This window comes from Lotus japonicus, chromosome 3, assembly GCF_012489685.1.
Source record: "Lotus japonicus ecotype B-129 chromosome 3, LjGifu_v1.2".
In the NCBI taxonomy this organism is placed as follows: domain Eukaryota; kingdom Viridiplantae; phylum Streptophyta; class Magnoliopsida; order Fabales; family Fabaceae; genus Lotus; species Lotus japonicus.
The window spans coordinates 10,201,064-10,225,037 of NC_080043.1; the positions used below are offsets into that span (position 1 = coordinate 10,201,064).

Genomic DNA, 23,974 nt, shown 5'->3' on the forward strand with positions numbered 1-23,974 from the left:
TTGGAATGGTCACCACATGGGCCCCAACCATTCTCGTCGAAGTTCGATGCAACAACAATGGTGACAACAAGAAACTAACTAGGGGCGTTGTGAAAATATCTTGTGAGAATGAAGGAGATATAATGACAGTGAGATATAGTTGAGAGTGGTAATCAATAGATCCAGAGCTTTGCAAACTCCTTTCACCGTTCTACCTTCCACGCTCTCTCACTCTTCCTCTCGTTCCCTTTATCTGGACTTAGTTCCTGGCTTGTTTTTGTTCTCCTCTTCATCATCACCCATTTGCTCCTCCTCCCGCTCGTTCATCTTGCCCTCTTTGTTTTGCGAGAGTAAATGATGAATGTGGTATTTCGTTAAAATGGAGAGAAGACCATGGTGGATCCGTGGTTGCTAGGACTTGTGGGGGTGGGGAAGTTTTACCTAGTCCCACGGTGGACGCCCAAAATATTCTCTTCGCGACTTATGAATTCTAGATCTAAGGTTTGTGCAACCATTGCTTAACTGAGGAGAGAACCTATCTTATTAAATGAAGGGTCTTGCCTTTTATAGTGAGATAAGGACCTTAACCCTAAATATATTACAAAGTCGGACTTGGATCAACTTAATGAAGTATATATTTTAGCTAAAAATGAGGTTATGTGTTATCTTGGTAAACATGAGGGAGTTAGTGTAGTTTACCATTACTCTTTTATTCCAAAACTGTTATGAATAAAGAGTACACAAGTATGTAAAGAGAGGAAGAGATATGTATGAGAGATAGAGAAATAGTCTAATGGGGATCCTCTGCTAGGTGCAGACTCCCTTGTATTTATATTATTAGGTTTGGAGTGTTGAACAAGTATACATGTGGGTCTGGCGCATGGACTCCTTACTCAGATGGGCATCCATATATTCATAACACTCCCCCTTGGATGACCATCCCTTAAGAATGTGCCTCATTAAAACCTTACTAGGAAAAACCCAGTGTGGGATAAAAACCTAGTGAAGGAAAAAGAGTACATCATTCTATAGTTCGTCTTTATACATTGCCTCATTAAAAACCCTACCAGGAAAACCCAATGGGAAAAAACTTGGTTAAGGAAAAAAGAGTGCAATGCATTTTAATTGAGATCTTTGAGCCGACGAACTCTCATATTCCGCACAAGCTTTTCAAATGTTGTTGTTGGAAGAGTCTTCGTAAATAAGTCTGCCAAATTATCACTTGAACGAATTTGTTGGATGTCTATGTCACAATTCTTTGGTAGATCATGAGTGAAGAAAAGCTTCGGTGATATGTGCATTGTCCTATCTCCCTTGATGTATCCTTCTTTTGATTGAGCAGTGCATGTAGTATCATCTTCATATATAGTTGTTGGCGGCATCCTTTCAGAGGACAGACCATAAATATCAAGTACGCATTGAATCACGGATCTCAGCCGAACGCATTCTCGTCTTGCCTCATGTAATGCTCATATTCCTGCATGGTTAGCTAATGTGGCTATCATAGTTTGTTTCACTGATCTCCATGAAATGGTTGTTCCTCCACATGTAAACAAGTAACCTGTTTGAGATATTTAGACAAATATCCAGCATCTGCATAACCAATTAGATCAAGCTTGGACATATAGGGGAAAATAAACGCATATCCATTGTGCCTTTAAGATAACGAAAGACTTATTTTATTCCATTCCAATGTCTTCGTGTAGGTGAAGAACTATATCTTGCTAATAAATTAATAGCAAATGATATATCAAGTCGAGTATGACTAGCAAGATACATTAATGCTCTGATAGCACTAAGATGTGGTACTTCAGGGCCAAGTAATTCTTAATTCTTTTCTCAAGGTCTAAAAGGATCTTTATTTACATTTAATGACCTTACAATTAATAGAGTACACAATGGACCTGATTTGTCCATATAGATTCCTTTTAATACCTTTGCAATATAAGTCCCTTGGTAAATAAATACCTCAGCCTTTAGATAATCAATTGATAAGGCTAGACAAAATTTTCATTATCAACCATTTTATCTCAGATTCTTTCTTTAGCAAATCTACAACTTTGGTAGCTCTTCTAGAGTCCCAATAAATCATTGTCTTTAACATTCATTATGACATAAGCAATCTCACATCTCATCATAAATATGCATGAGTTTGTTGGGTCATTTTGTGACCGTCCTTAAGCAAATAATCATCTAGATTGCTTCGATCTAGTAATTTGTTCATTGTTGAGAACATGAATTGTGCCTTAGGCATCTTACAATCCTCAAGGAGTTTTATATAGATATCAATCTCAAGTGAGTCATACAAATAAGTTGTAACTCCAAGTATCCACCACGATTGTCATATGTGTCTTAAATATGACAACATTATTTCACTTTACTACAAAGACTCTTTTAAGTCTTGTTGTCTTTATACCTTTAGGGTATAGACATGAGGTCCCAATACCCTTAAATTTAGCAAATGAATTGCTTCTTTCTATTTATGGCCAATCACACCCATTCATTTTCGGGTTCAAGATTCTCGCACATATTTCTAATATTGAGCGCTACTTCATGATGTCGACAATTCTTCATGTTCTTGGTTCCTTGTTTTAACTTGTAGAGACATACACATATGAGATATCTTAAATATTTAATTACAGGTACCTGAACCTCTTCAGGAGGAATAAACATTTTTGTAGTCTCTACACTTTTCAAGATAATTTGCCTCCTCAACAAGACCATCTTCCTTCTCTAGGATATATCTTTTGAACCAAGTTTTAGACATGTCTTAGTCTAATAATAATGACAAATTTTCGAATTGAGATATTAAGTTAGAGAAGGGTATTTGCAGCATATAAGGAATTTAATAATTCCTTTTAGGTCAGAGAATGCATCTTTTGAACTTCTGGTTCATAGAGTATACATATGCATTCTTTACAAATTTCTAGAGCTGCTTAATTTCTTCTCCCCCTAATGCTGAGAAACAACAAGTAAGATATGAAATATCTATCGATAATGGCTCAAATTGATTACATAATCTCAGCTTTCCTTGTGGTCTCACCTTAGTGCGTTGTGGTGGAGCAATTCAAAATATATAACGCACATTGAAAATTCTTAGATGAGAGATATTAGGTTCCTGACCATGAACCGATTGCAATGGGGAGAATTCTAATGAATTGTTGGCTTGATGCGTGTCAATGCTGCTATGCAAAATCGCATGTCAATAAATAAGGATATTTGTTCTCATATGTAATAGTCTAGCTATAAATAGGAGGCATTTAACTAAACAACTTAGCTAGATCATTTGAATACGAACATGTGCAACTAGATATTCAAAATTATGTCACTTACCAACTTGATCAAGGTTGGAATTTTCATTCTATCAGTTTTGAGAGCTGATGACATATATTTGGTCATTTAGTCGATGCATCAATAAATTTATGAAATACTTAAATGACCCATAAAAAGAGTGAATACGTGCACATGTATCGCATCAAATATACTCAGGAGTATGTGAGATTCAAACCCATCTTTTTACCAATTATTAATTGGTCATGAGAACAATATATAAGAATTCATTATATTGAAGAATCTTCAGGTTCTTCGATGAGTGCTCATATGAATTCATATACTTTCGCATCATAAGACTCGGGATGGTCTAACCGGTCCTGCCAATCACATTAATTTGTTCTATATATAGAACTTTCTCATTCAAAATAGTACTTCAATGTTTGAAGTAAAATTTTCTGGCATTTTAAATCCTTCAAGGATTTTGATATTTTCAACCCATAGTTTATTGTTACATCAATTAGATGTAAATAAAGTCCTTCAAGACTTTCAAATTAATAAGGAATATGTGTACATGACAATTGTGTCACAAGATTATTACATCTCATAATTTCCTTTAACTCATATTCATCGCATGGAAAACACAATAGGTTTGACTTCTCTACATGTCTGGATTACTACTGATCCAAGCAACATCTAACAATAGTTTTTATACTGCTCCTTATTTTCCATGCTTTGATACCAGTTTAGGGGGATAAGGGGAGTAGAAAGCATGAGATCATGCGCCAACGTGAGACTATAACTCACACTTCAATTCTCAACATTCTCCCCCTAAGGTTGAGTCACAGACATATTATTATGCTCCCCCTCAATAAGCTATTAGCAATTGCAATGCAATTCACTTCATCATCGTGCCAATAAGACACGTCGCCTGACCACCACATTGTGTCAAGAAGACTTCCGAGACAAGGAGTCATTATCATGGTCACATTAATCATTGATTCTAATACCACTTCTAGGATTGCAACCACATCTGGGGTTATTTCTTGAAAAAATATAAGATTATTGATCAATGGACCTATTCAAGAGCATCAATGATCCCCTTTTAGGATATTGCTTTGAAATTTCATAGGCTTCTTCTAGAGAGCCACCACAAAGTTTCATTTCATGAAACAGTATCAAATATACCATTGGATGTCCTTCAGGGACAATTAACCATGCGTTCTAACTTTTGTCATTGTTAAAATATTCGCTTCAGAGAATATCTCAATCATTCCTTAATATAGCTACTTCAGTAGCTTACATCAACTTGATCATTTATAAGGGTAACGATATAGTTCTTCAGGAACTATAATATATTGACAAAATGATCTTCTTCCTTTGTTTATTTCAAATAGCTAAGTTCGTTTAAATATTTTAAGAGAAAGAAGAAGTCAAAATATATGTAAACAAAATTGTTTATAATGAATAATAAAAATAATTGTATAACAAACTTCTAATTTTATTCATAAATATACTTCTTCATGATCTCATGAATATTTATACGAATTCCAAAATTCATTCTTTAAAATTTAATATTTATGTACTAATTACAAATATATGCATAATCCACATACACATTTTTTTCTACGTGTATTCAAGTAAATAAATAGATTATTATAATGAAAAGGAATTGAAAAAGAAAACTACTATATCGAAATAACACGGACCAAGAATTGTTTTATTCATTTATTTTACAAACAAAAACAGTATACAACTCATGATAATATCTTTACATCTAATTTGGATTTAAATTGATTAGCAATAAAAAAAAACAGTATGATGATATAAGTATAAGATTTTGTTTATGAAAAAAAAATATAAGATTTTATCTGTCTGTAAAAAAAATAAGGTATAAGATTTTATCTTGTTATTGTGGAGATAGGAAAAGTAATTTGACATTGACATTAAAAGAAAACAACCGTGATCTATTTAAATTAAAAGATAAGGTATTACAATTTAACTTAATCAATTATGATAAAAGGATTCATGTAACAAATTATATAAAAAGTAGTCAATTCAATTTATCCAATTTAAATATAGTATATTTTATGAATCTTTTCTTGATCACTTCTCGTTATGATATATCTCATGATCTTTCTTTTTCTCTTCCACTTCTGGTGGTAAGATTCAATAATATTCCATTCCCATCAAGGAAGGAATGAAGAATGATCAAATCAACTAAATCATAGAGTAATTTCTCTTAAACGTCTTGTTCTCCAAGAAGTTCTTTGTGTATTCATGCTATGGTACTTCTGGACTCATAGCTCAGAGAGAATATATCTCAATACCATTCGGATATTATCTTCAGGAATCATATTTAAAAAATTCTACTACGATACTTCCAGACTCGTAGGTTATGAATCTTCAGGATTCATATATTTTTCCAATGAATCTTCAGGATTCATATTTTAGATAATCAACTACGGTACTTCCAGACTCGTAGGTTATGAATCTTCAGGATTCATATATTTTTCCAATGAATCTTCAGGATTCATATTTTAGATAATCAACTACGGTACTTCCAGACTCGTAGGTTATGAATCTTCAGGATTCATATATTTTTTCCAATGAATCTTCCGGATTCATATTTTAGATAATCAACTACGGTACTTATGGACCGTAAGGCTATGAATCTTCTTGATTCATGCAAAATAATTCAATTACAATGCTTCTGGATTGTAAGGCTATGAATCTTCTTGATTCATGCAAAATAATTCAATTACAGTTGGACTGTAATGCTATGAATCTTCAGGATTCATGCAAAAATTGGTACTTTTGGATTCATATATAAATGATTCAAAGAAGAAGGAGAAGAAGGAGGAAGAAAAAAAGAGTTTAAAATTATAACCTTCCACATGGATGTGGTACTTACTCTGGAAGTGATACTTACTCTGCTATTCTTACATGCCTGAAAGAAAAAATGAAATAACTTAGAAATTCTGAAGAGAACTATCGTGCTGATAACGTGTTATGAATAAATATGAATAAAGAGTACACAAGTATGTGATACTTACTCTGCTATTCTTACATGCCTGAAAGAAAAAATGAAATAACTTAGAAATTCTGAAGATAACTATCGTGCTGATAACGTGTTATGAATAAAGAGTACACAAGTATGTAAAGAGAGGAAGAGATATGTATGAGAGATAGAGAAATAGTTTAATGGGATCCTCTGCTAGGTGCAGAGTCCCTTGTATTTATATTATTAGGTTTGGAGTATTGAACAAGTATACATGTGGGCCTGCCCCATGGACTCCTAACTCACATGGACATCCATATATTCATAACAAAAACTAAATTTATTTTATTTTCTCTTCTTCCCTGTATGTTTTCTCTGATTTTCTTTTCCGTCATTTTCCGACCCATCAGATTGTACTTGTCAGTAACTCAATTGAATTTTCTCAACCCATCCATAGCGACTGTCCCCTTTTCCTTTTGTAGCATATTCAATCGAATAGGCCCATCTTGTTTGTAACTCATAGTAGCAAATATTGAAGCTCGAAGTAACAGTCACTGCACTCTAACTGCAAAATTCAGCAACACCCATTTGCAATTCGTAATCAAATTTTCAATCTGATTGGAACAGTCACTCATGCTTCGGTTTATTTCAAACGGGTCAAGCATTTTTCAGCCTTTTAGACACACTCCATTTATAAAAGCTTTGCAAGTGTTCACACCCACCACCTATTCGACGAATGTCCTAGCCGAAGTTGAGGTTGAACAGCAGGAATTAAGAAACAAATGGAAGGATGCTACTGAAGTTTTGAGTAAATGGGGTTGTAGTGATGATGATTTGATGAGAATATTTGCCCGTTGCCCTGCATTGCGCAATGCCGATCCTACTCAAGTTCAATCTAAACTATGCCTGCTGAGTGACCTGGGTTTTGGGGCATCTGAACTTGTGAAGATCACCAATTGTAGGCCTAGATTTTTCAGGACACGGATTAGCGATAGCTTCTTCGACAAAAGGCTTGCCTCTCTTATGTCATTATTTGAGTCGAAGGAGATGCTTCAGAAGGCCATTGTGAGAAATCCTTCTCTGATATGTGAGAATGGCTATGACATCGAAGCTACTGTTGCACTCTACGAAGAGTTAGGTGTGAGTAAAAGGGACTTGGTTCAGATGCTACTTCTGCGGCCAACGATCCTAGCGAGGACTTCCTTTGATGCTGAGAAGCTAGAATATATAAGCATGACAGGGCTGTCCAAGGAATCAAAGCTGTACAAATATGTGGTGACACTAATAGGCATCTCTCGCGTGGAAACTATTCGCGAGAAAGTATCGAAATTCACACAGTTTGGTTTTTCTAAGGATGAGGTATTTGGTCTTGTTGGGAGGCAGCCTCATGTTTTGACATTTTCAACTGATAAGGTTCAGAGGAACATGACTTTCGTTTTAGGCACAATGAAGCTTGAGGCTAAGATAATCCTTAAGTACCCATATCTCTTGTATGCTAATGTGGATACTGTTCTGAAGCCGCGATTGCTTTTAGCATGGAAGGTAGAAGAGATATGTCCTAATTTGCAAATCAAGGGAGTACCCACCATAGTTAGGGCACTGAGGATGACAGAGGAGAGGTTTCTAAATTCGTTTATCAAATGCCAGCCCAAGGAAATTGCCAATGAATTAATGGAGTTCTATGAAAGGACAAAGGAAACAAGGAGATTAGCAGAGTCAGCAAAGAAGTGCATTACTAGAGGATTCCCTTTCTAAACGGCTTTTATATGCTTTGAAATAATTTTGCAGCTGAATTTGATATGCATTTTATGGCTTATCTTGTTGGAAATTATTTTTGTGACATTTCGTTTGGATTTCTGTCTCTCTGATTCTTCATGGAGATTTTTCCTACTAGTTCAGTTTGGTGATCCAGGTGAACTGGTGAACTGCTAAGCTCTAAGTTAAGAAATCTATTTATGCTGCATTTTTTTTATCCTTGATGTCCTCTGTTTTCATAGTTGAACAAAATTTCAGCAAAATGGGCTTTTACATTATCTATATGCTTCAGGTCTAAAATTTTCTTGTGACTGAGGGGTGTGATAGATATTATCATATTAATCTATTACTCCCTCAGTTACTTATTATCTGTCTTTTTTTTTTTGAAAGTCAGTTACTTATTATCTGTAACTTAACTTTTTGATACATGTATTAAGAAAACTTCCACATGTTGGGGGAGACAGGGGAGCCCATGGGCCGAGGAGCAAGACACCAAGAGATATCAACGCCATATCTTAACCTAAAACCTTAAGGCTTTGGGTTAATATGTGGCGTCCAAGATCTCCTTGGTGTCTCCCCCAAGGAGAGCTAGTTTGGAATTCTGAAAAAAAAAATCCAGAGAAATTGTGAGAAGTAACCCTGAGGAAAAGTCGCTAGTGGGCGAGCTTTTGGGCTTGAGCCTATCTCCAATGGGCTCAAACTTAGGACTTTGACCCAAGGTTGTCCAAACCCGTCTACAAGCCCCCAAGACACTGAACCTTAAGTATTGAGGCGGAGTGTGTCTTTTAAGCTTCTTTAGGTGTATGTTCCCGTTTGACAAAAAAAAAGGTGTATGTTCCCTAGACATCGCCCTACCAGTCCACAATGTAAGGGCACAAATTGTCCATTTGAATAGAATTACCTACTGTGCTCTTGATGATGATGATACAGAGGGATGAACTAGGAGAGGGCCTGCTGATTTTTCTCCAAGTGAGAACACTCCTTGTCGGTTAATCTATAAAGGTGAAGGTCGACATCCAATATATTTGGAACTTCCTCAAATTAGTGATTGTGGCATGAAGTGAATGGCATGATGTATTGTTTATTCAACTCCCCTAGAATGTGACACCTGAAGGTCTAATTGGTGTCATGATCGATAATTTACACAAGGTGCACTATTCAAACACACAAGCAAGGCACAGAAATATCCTAGGAAAAGATGACAAAGAGGAAAACTTTTGTAGCTTTTGGGCGTGAATTCACTGCCAAGAAGACATCCATCTAATATTTTTTTGACGGACATCCATCTATATATTATATATGGTGAATCAATTGATGCTAGAAAGCATGCTTCCTGGAAGCTGAAGAAAATGCTTTTATAAAACCTAATGTGCACTATGAAGGAACCACAATAGAGGTCTCAGCCAATTTGAGTGGCATCCCAATTAATCACAAATCAAAATTTCTAACCTCAATTCTTTTAAAATAAATTCTGCTAACATATAAAATAAAATGAATCCTATATTGCTATGATTTTCTTCTATCAAAATTTATATTGGTTGCGTAAGAGTATGACTGGCAACTTTAAAAAAAAAAGAACCAACTTGGAAGATGCTGTGAGCTGGGCTACACATGCTTTATAGTCATCAAATTCTTTGAATTATGATAGGAAAGAAAGATAGAGAGAAAAAAAAGGAATAAGAGGGAACACAACGAGTTTGAAGTTTCATTTTGATTCTAACCATCTTACACAACAACTATATAACTAAATTAATCATTCAGTTACTGTCAACTAACCAACTAACTTTATCCTTAATTGTTCTTTCCCCTGCCCACTAACTAGCCATCTGCATCATATCCCCCCTCAAAATCCTCTTTGACCTCAAGGAGAAGCAATACGATCGAAAGAAGAGAACATCTTCTGCAAGTCGTAGAGAACCTCCCAAGTAGCCTCCTCTTCAAGCTCAGTGTTAAGGCCACCCAAATTGCACTGCAACTTCTATTGCTCAGACAATTCAGTGTGACAAGCCAAATTGCCAAATGCTTCTCGATACTCTTCAAGGCTACCATTATGCAGAAGTATTTCAAGTTCTTCCATAGGGGAATCAGACTCAATACCAAATAGCACTTTCAATGCTTCACAAAAATTCAACCAAGTGAGTCTTTTGTCAATACCTTCTACTGAAACGAGCCTTCATCGAGAGAAATACTAGTGATCATTACTTTTTCCGAGTAATGCCATTGTAGGATAATAAACGAGGAAAGAAAAAAATAGGAAAACGGATAACATTTTTATGAAAATTAACAAAATTAACTGCACTTATTAATAAACGTGTTTCTTTTATCCCCGAATGATTGCTAGTAAGAACGGAGTGATATATGAGTACGGATGTAATTTATCATTCTGATATATGAAAAAAAATAAAAAACAAATGTGTTTCTTCTCTTCTCTATTTGAATAGTTAAATATGAATGGAGGTAATATATTTTGAGAAAAAGTTTGATCCACCGACGGTGTAAAGTGTTTTTACACTATCAACCAATCAGATTTCAAGGATGTGAGAAAATCTCTCTTTTCATTTAATTTCTTTAATTGACATGTCACATCCTTGAAATCTGATTGGTTGACGGTGTAAAAAAACTTTACACCGTCTGGACATCAAAATTAAACTCATATTTTTTTCCACTACGACCGCCCCTCGTGTCATTAACCGTGAAATTAAATAGTGGACCGGTATGATTAAAAAAAAAGACTTAAAGGAAAAAAAAAATTCTATTTATGCTGCAGCTGCCACCAGCAACTAGGAAATTTCTAAGACAAAATGAATGGTCAGAAAAAAAGTGGATAAGCAAAAGTTTGACTCAAAAGACTATAGTAGCTTGATTTCCATTCTCTTCTTCTCTTCTGTAGTAGCTTGATTTTCTTTGATCCAATCCATGGCTTCTTCGTCCAGCAATGATCAATGGATATACGACGTGTTCATCAATTTCAGGGGAGAAGACACCCGTCAAAGCTTCGTTTCTCATCTCTATGCTGCCCTTTCAACCGCTGGAATCAACGCATTCCTTGACGATGAGAAGCTTAAAAAGGGATTCGAACTTGGACCAGAACTGTTGCGAGGAATTGAAGGTTCTCGTATATCCTTAGTTGTTCTTTCCCCAAACTATGCTTCATCTAGATGGTGTCTTGATGAACTCATCAAAATCATGGAATGTCGCAGAAAATATGGGCAGCTGGTAATTCCTATATTTTACAACGTTGATCCATCGCACGTGCGACGTCAGGTGGGTGCTTTTCATTTGACAGCAAGAGATGCATACGTTGGCTTGAGTTGGAAAAACGCGCTCACAAAAGTTGGAGGTTTGTCTGGTTGGGACTTGAGCAAATTTAGGTAAATCAATATCCCCTCCGTTTCTATATAACTGTAACTATTTTGATGTTTCTTCTGTTTCTATTTACTACTTGTCACTTTTACAATTTGAAAAGAGCATTAATTATGTTTTACTAATTGTACCCTAACTTATTAGTGGTAGGAAAATTGAAAATAGAGAATTAGTAAGAGAGATAAGAGATATATTACAAAGTTTAATAATAATTTTAATAAAACTAGAACATTATATGATATTCCTTAATACATGTAGCACAACATTAAAATGACAGATATTAAGTTCAAAAAAGTGACAGATATTAAGGAACGGAGCGAGTACTTTCTGCTTGCTAGATAGTTTCTTTTATTTGAAAATAAAGCCTATATGCTCATTTCTATCTGTTCTGTACTTGTTTATTGTTATCATTATTATTATTGAAGGAGTCAAGCTGAAGCTGTTGAGGTAAGTTATGGTAGGGATATGGGGAATGGGGGGATGGGGTAAAACAACCACAACCAAAGCCATCTTCAATAGAATCCATCGCAAATTTGAGAAAGTGATAGAACTAGAGGGTATATTCATCTACAAGAACAATTTTTCTTTCTGATGTGATGTAATAAGAAGTTAGAGATTGTGAGAAAAGTGATGTGTATATGAGGTGTATTGTTTGGTAGAGAGCTTATAATCTTTAATAATCTTTGCTGAGTCTGTGTGCTTCATGACTGTTACATATTTGTAGGAATGAAGGTGATCTAGTGAAGATAATTGTTGAGGATGTTTGGTCAAAACTCGACTATACATTCTTGTCTATTACCGAATTCCCAGTTGGATTGGAATCCCGTGTGCAAGAAGTGACTAGGCTGGTTGGGAACCAAACAAGAATAGTTCGTATGGTAGGGATCTGGGGGATGGGAGGGTCAGGTAAGACAACCACAGCCAAAGCAATCTTCAATCAAATCCATCTTAAATTCATGTGTAGAAGTTTCATTGAAAACATTAGAGAAGTTTGTGAAAGCGATAGTACCAGAGGACTTATTAATTTACAAGAACAACTTCTCTCTGATGTCCTGAAAACAAAGGAGAAGATACATAGCATTTCCATGGGGACAGCTATGGTCGAGAAAAGACTCAAGTCGAAAAGGGCTCTCATCATACTTGATGATGTTACCACATCTAAGCAGTTGAAAGCCTTGTGTGGAAATCATCAATGGTTTGGATCAGGAAGTGTAATAATTGTTACAACTAGAGATGTGCGCCTACTTAAATCACTTAAAGTCGATAACGTTTATAAAATGGAGGAAATGAACCAAACAGAATGCCTGGAGCTTTTTAGTTGGCACGCTTTTGGAGAAGCAAGTCCAAGAAAAAACTTGATTGGACTCTCAACAAATGTAGTTGCTTATTGTGGAGGGTTACCACTAGCTCTTGAAGTCCTTGGGTCTTACTTAAATGAGAGGGAAGAACTAGAATGGAAAAGTGTATTGTCAAAACTAGAGAGAATTCCAAATGATCAAGTGCAAGAGAAACTCAGAATAAGTTATGACGGCTTAAAGGATGAGCTGGAAAAGGATATATTTCTTGACATATGTTGTTTCTTTATTGGTAAAGGCAGAGTCAATGTTACAGATATACTAAATGGTTGTGGACTTCACGCTGATATTGGAATAACTATCCTCATAGAGCGTAGCCTCATAAAAGTTGACAAGAACAACAAGCTTCGAATGCATGATTTGGTACGAGACATGGGAAGAGAAATTGTTCGTGAATGTTCGACAAAAGATCCTGGGAAGCGTAGTCGGTTGTGGTTTCATGAGGATGTCCATGATGTTTTGACCAAATATATAGTAAGAATACATATTAAAACTTTTGATTATCCCCCACAATCTTTTCAGGATCATAAAACTCTTTGAGTGTTTGACTTATCATGTTCATTGCAAGTGTGGTTAAGCTATGCTGCTGGAGCTTTATGTATAGAAGATAAAAACTGTTTCCCTTACTTTTTCTCTGTTTATTTATTCTTCACATGCAGGGAACAGAAACAGTTGAAGGATTGATTTTGAAGTTGCAAAACACCGGCAGAGTTTGCTTCAGTGCTAATGCTTTCAAGGAAATGAGAAAACTGAGACTCTTACAACTTGATTGTGTTGACCTCACTGGAGACTTCGGGCATTTGTCCCATGAACTGAAATGGGTCTATTGGAAAGGATTTACTTCCACATATCTGCCCAATCACTTTTATCAGGGAAATCTAGTTGTTCTAGAATTAAAGTACAGCAGTATTAAAAGAGTTTGGAAGGAAACCAAGGTATAGAACTCAAAGGTTGATGACTGTAGATAGTTTGTTGTTTTCCCATTTTCTCCTAATTTTTCTTATAATCATTTATCTTCTTGCAGTTACTTGTGAAGCTAAAAATTCTCAATCTCAGTCATTCAAAGTACTTGGTAAACACCCCTGATTTTTCAAAACTACCGAATCTAGAAAAGCTCATTCTAAAGGATTGTCCAAGTTTGTTCGAGCTACACCATTCCATCGGAGATCTCAGGAACCTTCTTCTAATAAATTTGGAGGACTGTACAAACCTTAACAATCTCCCAGGGAAGACCTATCAGTTAAAGTCAGTGAAAACTCTCATCCTTTCAGGTTGTTCAAAAATTGACAAGTTGGAAGAAGATATAGTGCAGATGGAATCCTTGACAACACTCATTGCAAAAGATACGGCTATAAAGGAAGTGCCCTATTCAATACTTGGATTGAAAAACATAGGGTACATATCTCTATGTGGATATGAAGGATTATCACGTGATGTTTTTCCTTCTCTCTTTCGGTCTTGGATTTCACCAACAATGAATCCCCTATCCCGTATTCCCCTATTTGCGGGCATGTCATTGCCTCTAGTTTCTATGGATATACAGAATTATAGTTCAGGCAATTTATCTTCATGGCTTGGCAGCCTATCAAAACTTAGAAGTGTTTGGATACAATGTCACTCAGAGATTCAACTAACTCAAGAGTCAAGAAGAATTCTTGATGATCAATATGATGTAAATTCTATGGACTTGGAAGCATCATCATCATCATCATCATATGCATCACAAATCTCAGATTTTTCCTTGAAATCACTTTTGATTAGATTGGGAAGTTGCCACACAGTCCTTGATACTCTTGCCAACAACATATCACAGGTGTCTTCTCTACCTTCTCACCTTGTACTGATCTTTATTATTAATTAGGGAAGTCTTTTCTATTTGCATTTGTTTGCTTAAAGCTGAAAATTTCCATATGATACGACTTTATTCAAGTATCTGCGCGATAAACTAATTTTAGTGTGATCATAAAATTTCAGTGATGGTAAATTTATGTGTATGTTATAATGGTAGGAGCTATACAATTAATCAAAATAAACTCTAATGAAGGTGATGATTCACATTCTCAATAGAGTCTAATGTTGTCAAGAAAGAAATGACTGGTATCCATTCTACAGCTTGAGGAGTGTTGGAAGTCAATCTTTTGAACATTTTGAGAATTATATATCATAGTTAGAGGGATTGTGGTAATCTTTTGCTTTCGGTAAAAGTTTTGCAGCCATTATACTAAATTTATTGATGCATGGAATTGGTTCTAACTTTCTAGTGTTAATGATTGCGTTACAAAACTATCTTTCCTTGTCTTAGTTTTTCTACATGCAACATACTATCATTTTATTTAATATTCACCTTTTGAAATTAAGAATGACATATTACATGGAACGGAAAGTCCATTTGAATGATTAAATAACCGAATGTATGTTCTTGATACAGGGACTGACAACCAACGATTCTAGTAATTTTTTCCTTCCGGGTGGTAATTATCCTTCTTGGTTAGCCTATAAAGGTGAAGGACCTTCAGTGCATTTTCAAGTTCCTGAGGATTGTGATTGTTGCTTGAAGGGAATAGTTTTATGTGTTGTTTATTCATCAACACCTGAAAATATAGCGACTGAATGTCTTACAAGTGTCATGATAAATAATCGCACAAAATTCACCATTCAAATCTACAAGCAAGATACTGTAATGTCCTTTAATGATGAAGATTGGGAGAGTGTAAAATCAAATCTTGATCCTGGTGACAATATGGAGATTGTTGTTTCTTTTGGGCGTGGATTGACTGTTAAGGAGACAGCTGTGTATCTAATAAATGCTCAGTCAATTACTATGGAAATTGAGCCATCACCAGAAGTGAACATGCAGCCATCACCTAGCATGAAAATGGAGCCATCACCAAAGCCAACAAAACATATCTTTACAAGACTTGCAAAGAGAATCAGAAAATGTTCATGTTTGAACCAGAATTGAGATTTCAACAATTTCTGATTGACCAAGGCTTTGTCATAATAAGGGATTTCCTTGTTTTATGTATGTGTTTTGCAAAATTTTCTAGGAGGGAGGAGGGACAGTGCCATGTTTTATGAACATAGTGGAGAATTCATGTGGTTGTTGTGTGTTTAAATGAATATGGTTCTGAAAACGTTAAGAGTTCATTTCTTGTTTTTCTGGCCCTCAAGATTGCTGGACTAGATGTTATGCAACAGCTAGATAAAAGATGATATTAATGTGCAAGTCTAGAGAAGGTTGCTGGGTATTATTAGTATACAGCAGTTTTATGTTTGGAGTGGAGAAGTTTGAAGTATTGGATTTTGAGGGCATCATGTGAATAATAATGTATGCACACTACAGGAGGATATTGTTTCATTTAATTTTTATGAAATGGAAGATTGTGCAGTCAATTTCATGGTGTATGTTGCTCTATTATATTCACTGCCTAGCTTGTGCTGATGTGATACGTTTTATATTATCTCTATTACCATTTTTATGTCTGTAACTCTGTATTACTGTGCTCATGCTTCATTCAATATCAGATGGTAATTAGTTGTAAACATGTTATTATAACACATGCCTTTAAAATTTAAATAGGATACCAGCGAGACCAAACTTTCAGAAGTGTTAAATGAGACATGAAAAAAAAAGTCTATGACAACTGACAAGTACAAACCAGAGTTATGCTTTAAAATCTCGAAGTAGGTAGAGTCTGTTTACACAAAGCCTAGCTCGGGTCAATTTTTCTAACCTTAATTATTTTCTTTTCATAGCTCTTTGGATTTAAAAAAGAAATAAAAACCTAAATTATTTTCTAATAAATTCTTATATAATCAATTGTGTGCTAAAATATAAAATAGAATGAACCCCATATTGCAATGATTTTCTTCTATCAAAATTCCACTGGTTGCGTAAGATCAACAATATGATCGACAACAAAGAAAAAAAAATGACCAACTTGCATGAACTCTTCAAATTCATGCTTCTATTTCAACTTTGGACTTTGTAGGTAGTTGTGCTTTCCATTTCTAACCGTTGACTTCCAATTTTTCATTCATCAAAATCCATGGCTTATTGGTCTGATGAAGAAAACAAACCAAAATGCATCTACGACGTGTTCATCAATTTCAGGGGAGAAGACACACGCAGAAACTTGGTTTCTCACCTCTATGCTTCCCTCTCCAATGCAGGAGCCTACACTTTCCTTGACAATGAGACCTTCCCCAAGGGAATGGAACTTGGTCCTGAACTCTTGCGAGCAATTGAAGCTTCTCGTGTATCCATCGTCGTTTTCTCGGAGAACTACACTGATTCTAATTGGTGTCTCATCGAGCTTTGCAAGATCATGGAATGCCATAGAGATCATGATCAGGTGGTTCTTCCCATATTCTATGGCATTGATCCATCAGTTGTGCGCCATCAGAAAGGTGCTTTCGGCAAAGCGTTGCAAGCAAGTGCTGTAAAAATTCGCACCGGAGAAGATATGAGCAAGTTGCTGTCGAGTTGGAGGAGTGCGCTAACAGATGCTGCGAATTTGTCTGGTTGGGATGTCACCGATTTCAGGTAAATCTTAAATGTAGAGTGAATCCTCAATTTTGTCCTTGAAGGTGTAAGGGTCACACAAGTTAATCTCTAGAAGAAGGAAATACCATAGCAGTCCGTGATTATTTGAGCTTATCTGATAGCATAAGCGCTTGTGCAAGTGTGTGGGAGAGCTTATGCTGTTTTGAGCTTCTTTTCATAAGCTACTCAGCATAGCTTATGAAAAAGAGCTTATGCTTATATATAACTTATTCAATTTATTTCAATAAATTTTTTAAAATAGCTTATGAATAAGCGCTTATGTCATAAGCCCTTATGGTCGCTTAGGACTATAAATGCTTTATTAAGCTGTTTTCCCAAACGAGGGGCCTATGTCAAATTCAGTCAAGTTAGTCCCTAGTCCCTACCATTAGATAAAGAATAATGTTGTTCAGTTAGTCCTTGTACTTGACTGACATTTGACACAATGAGACTGCGAGGGTATTTCCTTCTTCTAGAGACTAACTTGCCAGACCCTGAACCTTACACTTTTAGAGACGAAATTGAACATTCACTCTAAATTTAACTTTCTAGTTTCTTGCTTGTGTTTCGATTTTGGATTATGAAGCATATTTTAAGGTATTAAGCTTTCTTAGGTTTTGATTTTTCGAATTTTTGCTCATTTAGTTGATCTGTTTTATTGAAGGAGTGAATCTGAACTAGTGAAGAAGATAGTAGAGAACGTTTTGACAAAATTAGATGTCACACTCTTGTCTATTACTGATTTTCCGGTTGGATTAGAATCACGCGTGCAAGAAGTGATTGAGTATATTGAAAGTCAATCAAGCAAAGTTTGTATGGTAGGGATTTGGGGAATGGGAGGGTTGGGTAAAACAACCACAGCCAAAGCCATCTACAACCAGATTCATCGAAGATTTGAGGATAGAAGTTTCATTGAAAATATTAGAAAAGTTTGTGAAAATAATAGCAGAGGGCATATGCATTTGCAAGAACAATTTCTTTCTGATGTCGTCAAGACAAAGGTGAAGAAGATTCGTAGCATTTCCACAGGGACAACTATGATTAAGAAAAGACTATCTGGAAGAAGGGCACTGGTTGTACTTGATGATGTGACCACATTTGAGCAATTAAAAGCCCTGTGTGGAAATCGTAAATGGTTTGGACAAGGAAGTGTTATAATTGTTACAACCAGAGATGTACGGGTACTTAGTTTACTTAAAGTCGACTATGTTTATAAAATGGAGGAAATGGATGAAGATGAGTCCCTTGAGCTTTTCAGTTGGCATGCTTTTGGAGAAGCAAGTCCGAGAGAAGACTTGATTGAACTCTCGAGAAATGTAGTTGCTTACTGTGGAGGGTTGCCACTAGCTCTGGAAGTCCTTGGATCTTACTTATATGAGAGGACAGAACAAGAATGGAAAAGTGTACTGTTAAAATTGAAGAGAATTCCCAATGATCAAGTGCAAGAAAAACTGAGAATAAGCTATGATGGTTTAAAGGATGATATGGAAAGGGATATATTTCTTGACATATGTTGTTTCTTCATTGGAAAGAACAGAGCCGATGCTGCAGATATACTAAATGGCTGTGGACTTTATGCTGATATTGGAATAACTGTTCTCATAGAGCGGAGCCTCGTCAAAGTTGGAAAGAATAACAAGATTCAAATGCATGATTTGCTACGAGACATGGGTAGAGAAATAGTTCGTGGAAGTTCAGCAAAAGATCCTGGGAAGCGTAGTCGATTGTGGTTTCATGAGGATGTCCATGATGTTTTGACCAAAAATACTGTAAGAATACAGATTGAAACTTTTGATTATTCTCCATATTCCATAATCGTTTCAGAATCATAAAATATTTTGTTTGTTTCTGAATTGTTTTGCTCATCTTAATTACTGAATGAAAATTGTAGGATTCATGACCTGAGCTGAGAGTGTTTGCCTTGTAATGTTCATTGCAAGTGTAGTTATAGAAAACAAAAACTGTTTCCCCTAAATTTTTCTCTGTTTATTTTTTCTTCACATGCAGGGAACAGAAACTATTGAGGGATTGGTTTTGAAGTTGCAAAAAACCGGCAGAGTTTGCTTCAGTGCTAATGCTTTCAAGGAAATGAGAAAACTGAGACTTTTACAACTTGATTGTGTTGACCTCTCTGGAGACTATGGGCATCTTTCCCAAGAACTGAGATGGGTCTATTGGCAAGGATTTACTTTGAAATATATACCTGATGACTTATATCAGGGAAATCTAGTTGTTATAGACTTAAAGTACAGTAGTATTAAACAAGTTTGGAAGGAAACCAAGGTATAGTACTAAAATTTATTATAAAGCTCAGAGTTTGATGACAATAACAATTGATACCAGCATTTTTTCATTTTCTCCTCTAATTTTCCTTTTAAACATATATCCTCTTGCAGCTGCTGGAGAAGCTAAAAATTCTCAATCTCAGTCATTCCAGGTACTTGGAAAACACCCCAGATTTTTCGAAACTACCGAATCTAGAAAAGCTCATTCTAAAGGATTGTCCAAATTTGTCCGAGCTACACCAGTCCATCGGAGATCTCACTAATCTTCTTCTTATAAATTTGAAGGACTGTACAAGCCTTAGAAATCTCCCAAGGAAGATCTATCAGTTGAAATCTTTGACAACTCTCATCCTTTCAGGTTGTTCAAAAATTGATAAGTTGGAAGAAGATATAGTGCAGATGGAATCCTTGACAACACTTATTGCAAAAGATACAGCTATAAAGGAAGTTCCCTATTCAATACTAAGATTGAAAAGCATAGGATATATATCCTTATGTGGATATGAAGGATTAACACGTGATGTTTTTCCTTCTCTCATTCGGTCTTGGATGTCACCCACAATGAATCCCCTATCCCGCATTCCCCAATTTGGGGGCATGTCATTGGCTCTAGTTTCTAATTCGGGCAATGTATCATCGTGGCTTAGCAGCCTGTCCAAACTAAGAAGTGTTTGGATACAATGTCACTCGGAGATTCAAGTAACTCAAGAGTCAAGAAGAATTATTGATGATCAATATGATGCAAAGTGTACTGAATTGGAAACAACATCATCATATGCAGCACATATCTCAAGTGTTTCCTTGAGATCACTTTTGATTAGATTGGGAAGTTGCGACACAGTCATTGATACTCTTGGCAAGAGCATATCACAGGTTACTTCTTTATCTTCTCACCTGTACTGATCTTTATTTATAATTAGGAAAAGATGGAATAATTTCCCTAATGCATTTGTTTGCTTTAGTCTAAAGTCAGCTAAAGAAAGCAATAGATGAATGATGACTGAACTGGGATGGCCATGGCAAACAGGAAATTAAGATAGAGGTGCAAATTTTTTATACAAGTGGGGATCATGAATAGCATATGGAAGGTGAAAAGCAGTATAGAGAGTATGAAATATAGAGTATGAATGAACATGAAAAAAGGGTGATTTACCCATAAATGTTCAGACATGTATGACGTACAAGTTCTGCAATTTTTTTTTCTTTTGGTAAGAGTTTTGCAGCTTTTATGGATGCCGGAATAGGTTCAAACTTTCTCCTGTTGATGGTTGTGTTACAGAACTATTAGTTTTCTTGCCTCTGTTTTTATTCATGCAAAACACATACACTATAAATGATAATTAACATTCACCTGTTGGAATTCAGAGTGACACAGTAAGAGGTACTAAAAGTCCATTTGTATGATTAAATAAATAGCCGACTAATATTTTCTTGTTACAGGGATTGACAACCAATGATTCTAGTAATTTTTTCCTTCCGTGTGATAATTATCCTTCTTGGTTAGCCTATAAAGGTGAAGGACCTTCAGTAAATTTTCAAGTTCCTGAGGATCGTGATTGTTGCTTGAAGGGAATAGTTTTATGTGCTGTTTATTCACCAACACCTGGAAATATGGCAACTGAATGTCTTACTAGTGTCCTGGTCATTAATTACACAAAATTCACCATTCAGGTCTACAAGCAAGATACTGTGATATCCTTTAATGATGAAGATTGGGAGAGTGTAATATCAAATCTAGATCCTGGTGACAATATGGAGATTGTTGTTGCTTATGGGTGTGGATTGACTGTTAAGGAGACAGCTGTGTATCTAATATATGGTCCGTCAATTACTATGAAAGTTGAGCCATCAATTACTATGCAAGTTGAACTTGAGCTGTCAGTTAATGTGAAAATGGAGGCATCACCTGAAGTGAACTTGCTTCCATCACTTGATGTGAAAATGGAGTCATCACCTGAAGTAAACATGCAGCCATCACCTAGAGTGAACATGCTTCCTTCACCTAACATGAAAATGGATCCATCAACTGAAATGAACATGCAGCCGTCACCTAATGTGAAATTGAAATCATCACCTAACAGGAAAATGGAGCCTTCACCAAAACCAAATAAAAATTTCTTGACAAGACTTGCAAAGAGAATGGGAGAATGTTCATGCTTGAACCAAACTTGAGCTTTCAACAATTTTTGATTGGTTATGCCTTTGTCATAATCTGAGATTCCCTTGTTATATGTGTTTCGGAACATTTTCTAGGAAGGATGATGTACCGAGCTATGTTCCGTAGGCCAGATTTGTCTCTTCCTCCGAGCATTCCTTCTACCAGGTTTGTCTCTCTTCTTTCTTAGAATTCATCCCTATTGTTGATTCTGACATTTGATTGTTAATTTAAAATCCTTGTATTTTATGTTATATATATATCATCAATGTTTGATTATTTTGTTGATTTTATGTTATTCCTTAGTGTCCTCAATTTTTCAAGCATCTTTCATGATTGTGATAACTTTTACTGATGTGTTCTTTAATCTATGACAGAACAGATCTTGAGTTTAATTTGGGTCAAAATATAATCAGTATAGTATATTTGGTTTGTCAAATTATTTTAACATTTTGGAGTATGTTTATCTGCACATAAGTTTTTCTAATCATCCATGAATGGTATGTTTTTGAGTGTTTTGGTTAATATTTTAATTGATTACTTTCAACTTTTACCAGAAAAGGCTTTCAGAAAGTTTGATTCTTGCGGGGGAAATTAAAACCCAATATATGTAGTTAAGTATCAGGATTTCATAACAGCAAAATTTGGTTTGATCACAGTTTTATGAGAGCTGTGCAAAAGAAACGACGTAAACATCAATCTCTTTTGTGTCATGGACATAGATGTATGAGAGCTGTGCGGAAGAAAACTTAAATATTTATATGAGATCTAATAATTTACTTTTACTTTTAGTTCTTTTTTATATATAACTATGCTAACCTTTGCTATTTCTCGCCGATTCCCAGAAAATGTTAACAGAGAACCTCAAAGCTTGCAGAAACTGCTACATTTCCCACTGAACCATCAGTTACAGCATAAACTGTGCTAGAAAAGTATCCTAAATGAACAGGCCAGGTGAATAAGCTTTGCTAACTGTTTTATACTCTTTATTCAGTTAGGTAGGGAGAAGGGGCTTAATATTATGACAATAGTTCATATGGATGGTATAGCCATAGCATTATGGGGTTTCTTTAATGTAATGTTTAATGATTGTTCACTAATTGGTGTCTCACACCTGGGTAGCTATGGAAATTCGCCTTTTTTGCTGAAGAATTTTGGATGGTGCAGGTGGTAGCCTCTCAGCAATGAATCCCCTTCTTGGTTTTGTCAGGCCTTCTATATTTGTCCTCATTGAGGTTGTTCTAGCAATGTTTTCTTTTCCATCTATGGAAGAGCTACACGAGGGCCTTCTCTCAGAATACTTCTCAATTGTGGTCTTTTAGAAGGATTCTGTGTGTTTTACCAATGTCACTTGAATTTTGAGCTGAAACAGCACCAAGTTATCTTCTAGCTTGGTTTGGTCTGATTTTTCGTCCTTTGCTATCTGGTTCTCAAGGTCCCGAACCTTTTTCACGAGATGATCAGGTGTTCACGTATGAAGTTAGATTAGCCTCTTTTGGTGAGTGTTCTTAACATGTGCTTTGTTGTAGGTGGCACTAACGCCGCAAATAGATTCACTCTTACGTTCATGAAAAAGATTTTGAAGATGAGGTTGAGCTTGATATTATCTTGGTCGATGTCTACTCCAAATGTGGATTGGCAATCAAAGGATATTCATTCCTGTTGAGCCCAGAAATATATGCACTAATGACAAGGAAAGCATGAAGCCTACAAGAGAAGTCACTTAAGCTGTAATAGGAATATGATAAATTATGTTTACATGTTTAGTTCTTACAACCATTTGTGAGTCTTGACCTAGTTTCTGCCTCATTAGGAAGATATCATAGTTTTCTTCTTTTCATCTTTTATCTGAGTTTATCAGCAAAGATTAGTGGCGGAGACAGACTTTCCGGTTGAGGGTGGCCACAAAAAAAAAAAAAAAGCGTACAATTTTTTTTAAGTTGATTTTTTTTTAAAGTTACATACTTTTATATTCTGAAAAAGATGATGTTTTAATTTTGCGTTAAATATGTTTTTGATCTCTATAAATTGTGAATTATTGATTTTGGTCTCTCAAATTTTTGTTCTATGAAATACTTCCTCAAATTTCATAAATGCACATGTTTGAGTCCCTAAGACTGAGAGGGAGTAAAACGGATGACATGGATGCGCACGTCGTGGCGTAGAGAGCGTACCATGGTCATAGGGAGCATCGTCCGTGGCTAGGATATGTCCCTATATTCATGGTACATTAGAGTAGGGAATATCATACATCGTTATCTATCG

At 35.6% G+C, this 23,974-nt stretch overlaps 2 protein-coding genes across 2 annotated transcripts; both read left to right on the forward strand.

The window, feature by feature from the left end:
• The first annotated feature begins 6,595 nt into the window (after positions 1-6,595).
• On the forward strand, positions 6,596-8,291 carry LOC130749727 (uncharacterized). The gene has a single exon (XM_057603104.1). The coding sequence runs from the start codon at positions 6,884-6,886 to the stop codon at positions 8,003-8,005; it is 1,122 nt and encodes a 373-aa protein (XP_057459087.1). The 5' UTR covers positions 6,596-6,883; the 3' UTR covers positions 8,006-8,291.
• A 2,497-nt stretch (positions 8,292-10,788) lies between these two features.
• Positions 10,789-23,716, forward strand: LOC130743576 (uncharacterized). The gene is made up of 12 exons (XM_057595821.1): positions 10,789-11,376; positions 12,093-13,197; positions 13,383-13,658; positions 13,748-14,536; positions 15,152-15,679; positions 16,746-17,269; positions 17,934-19,038; positions 19,277-19,552; positions 19,666-20,427; positions 20,995-21,877; positions 22,555-22,663; positions 22,877-23,716. Exons 1-10 carry the CDS (start codon positions 10,922-10,924, stop codon positions 21,724-21,726), a joined length of 6,552 nt encoding a protein of 2,183 aa, XP_057451804.1. The 5' UTR covers positions 10,789-10,921; the 3' UTR covers positions 21,727-21,877; positions 22,555-22,663; positions 22,877-23,716.
• Positions 23,717-23,974: the final 258 nt, after the last annotated feature.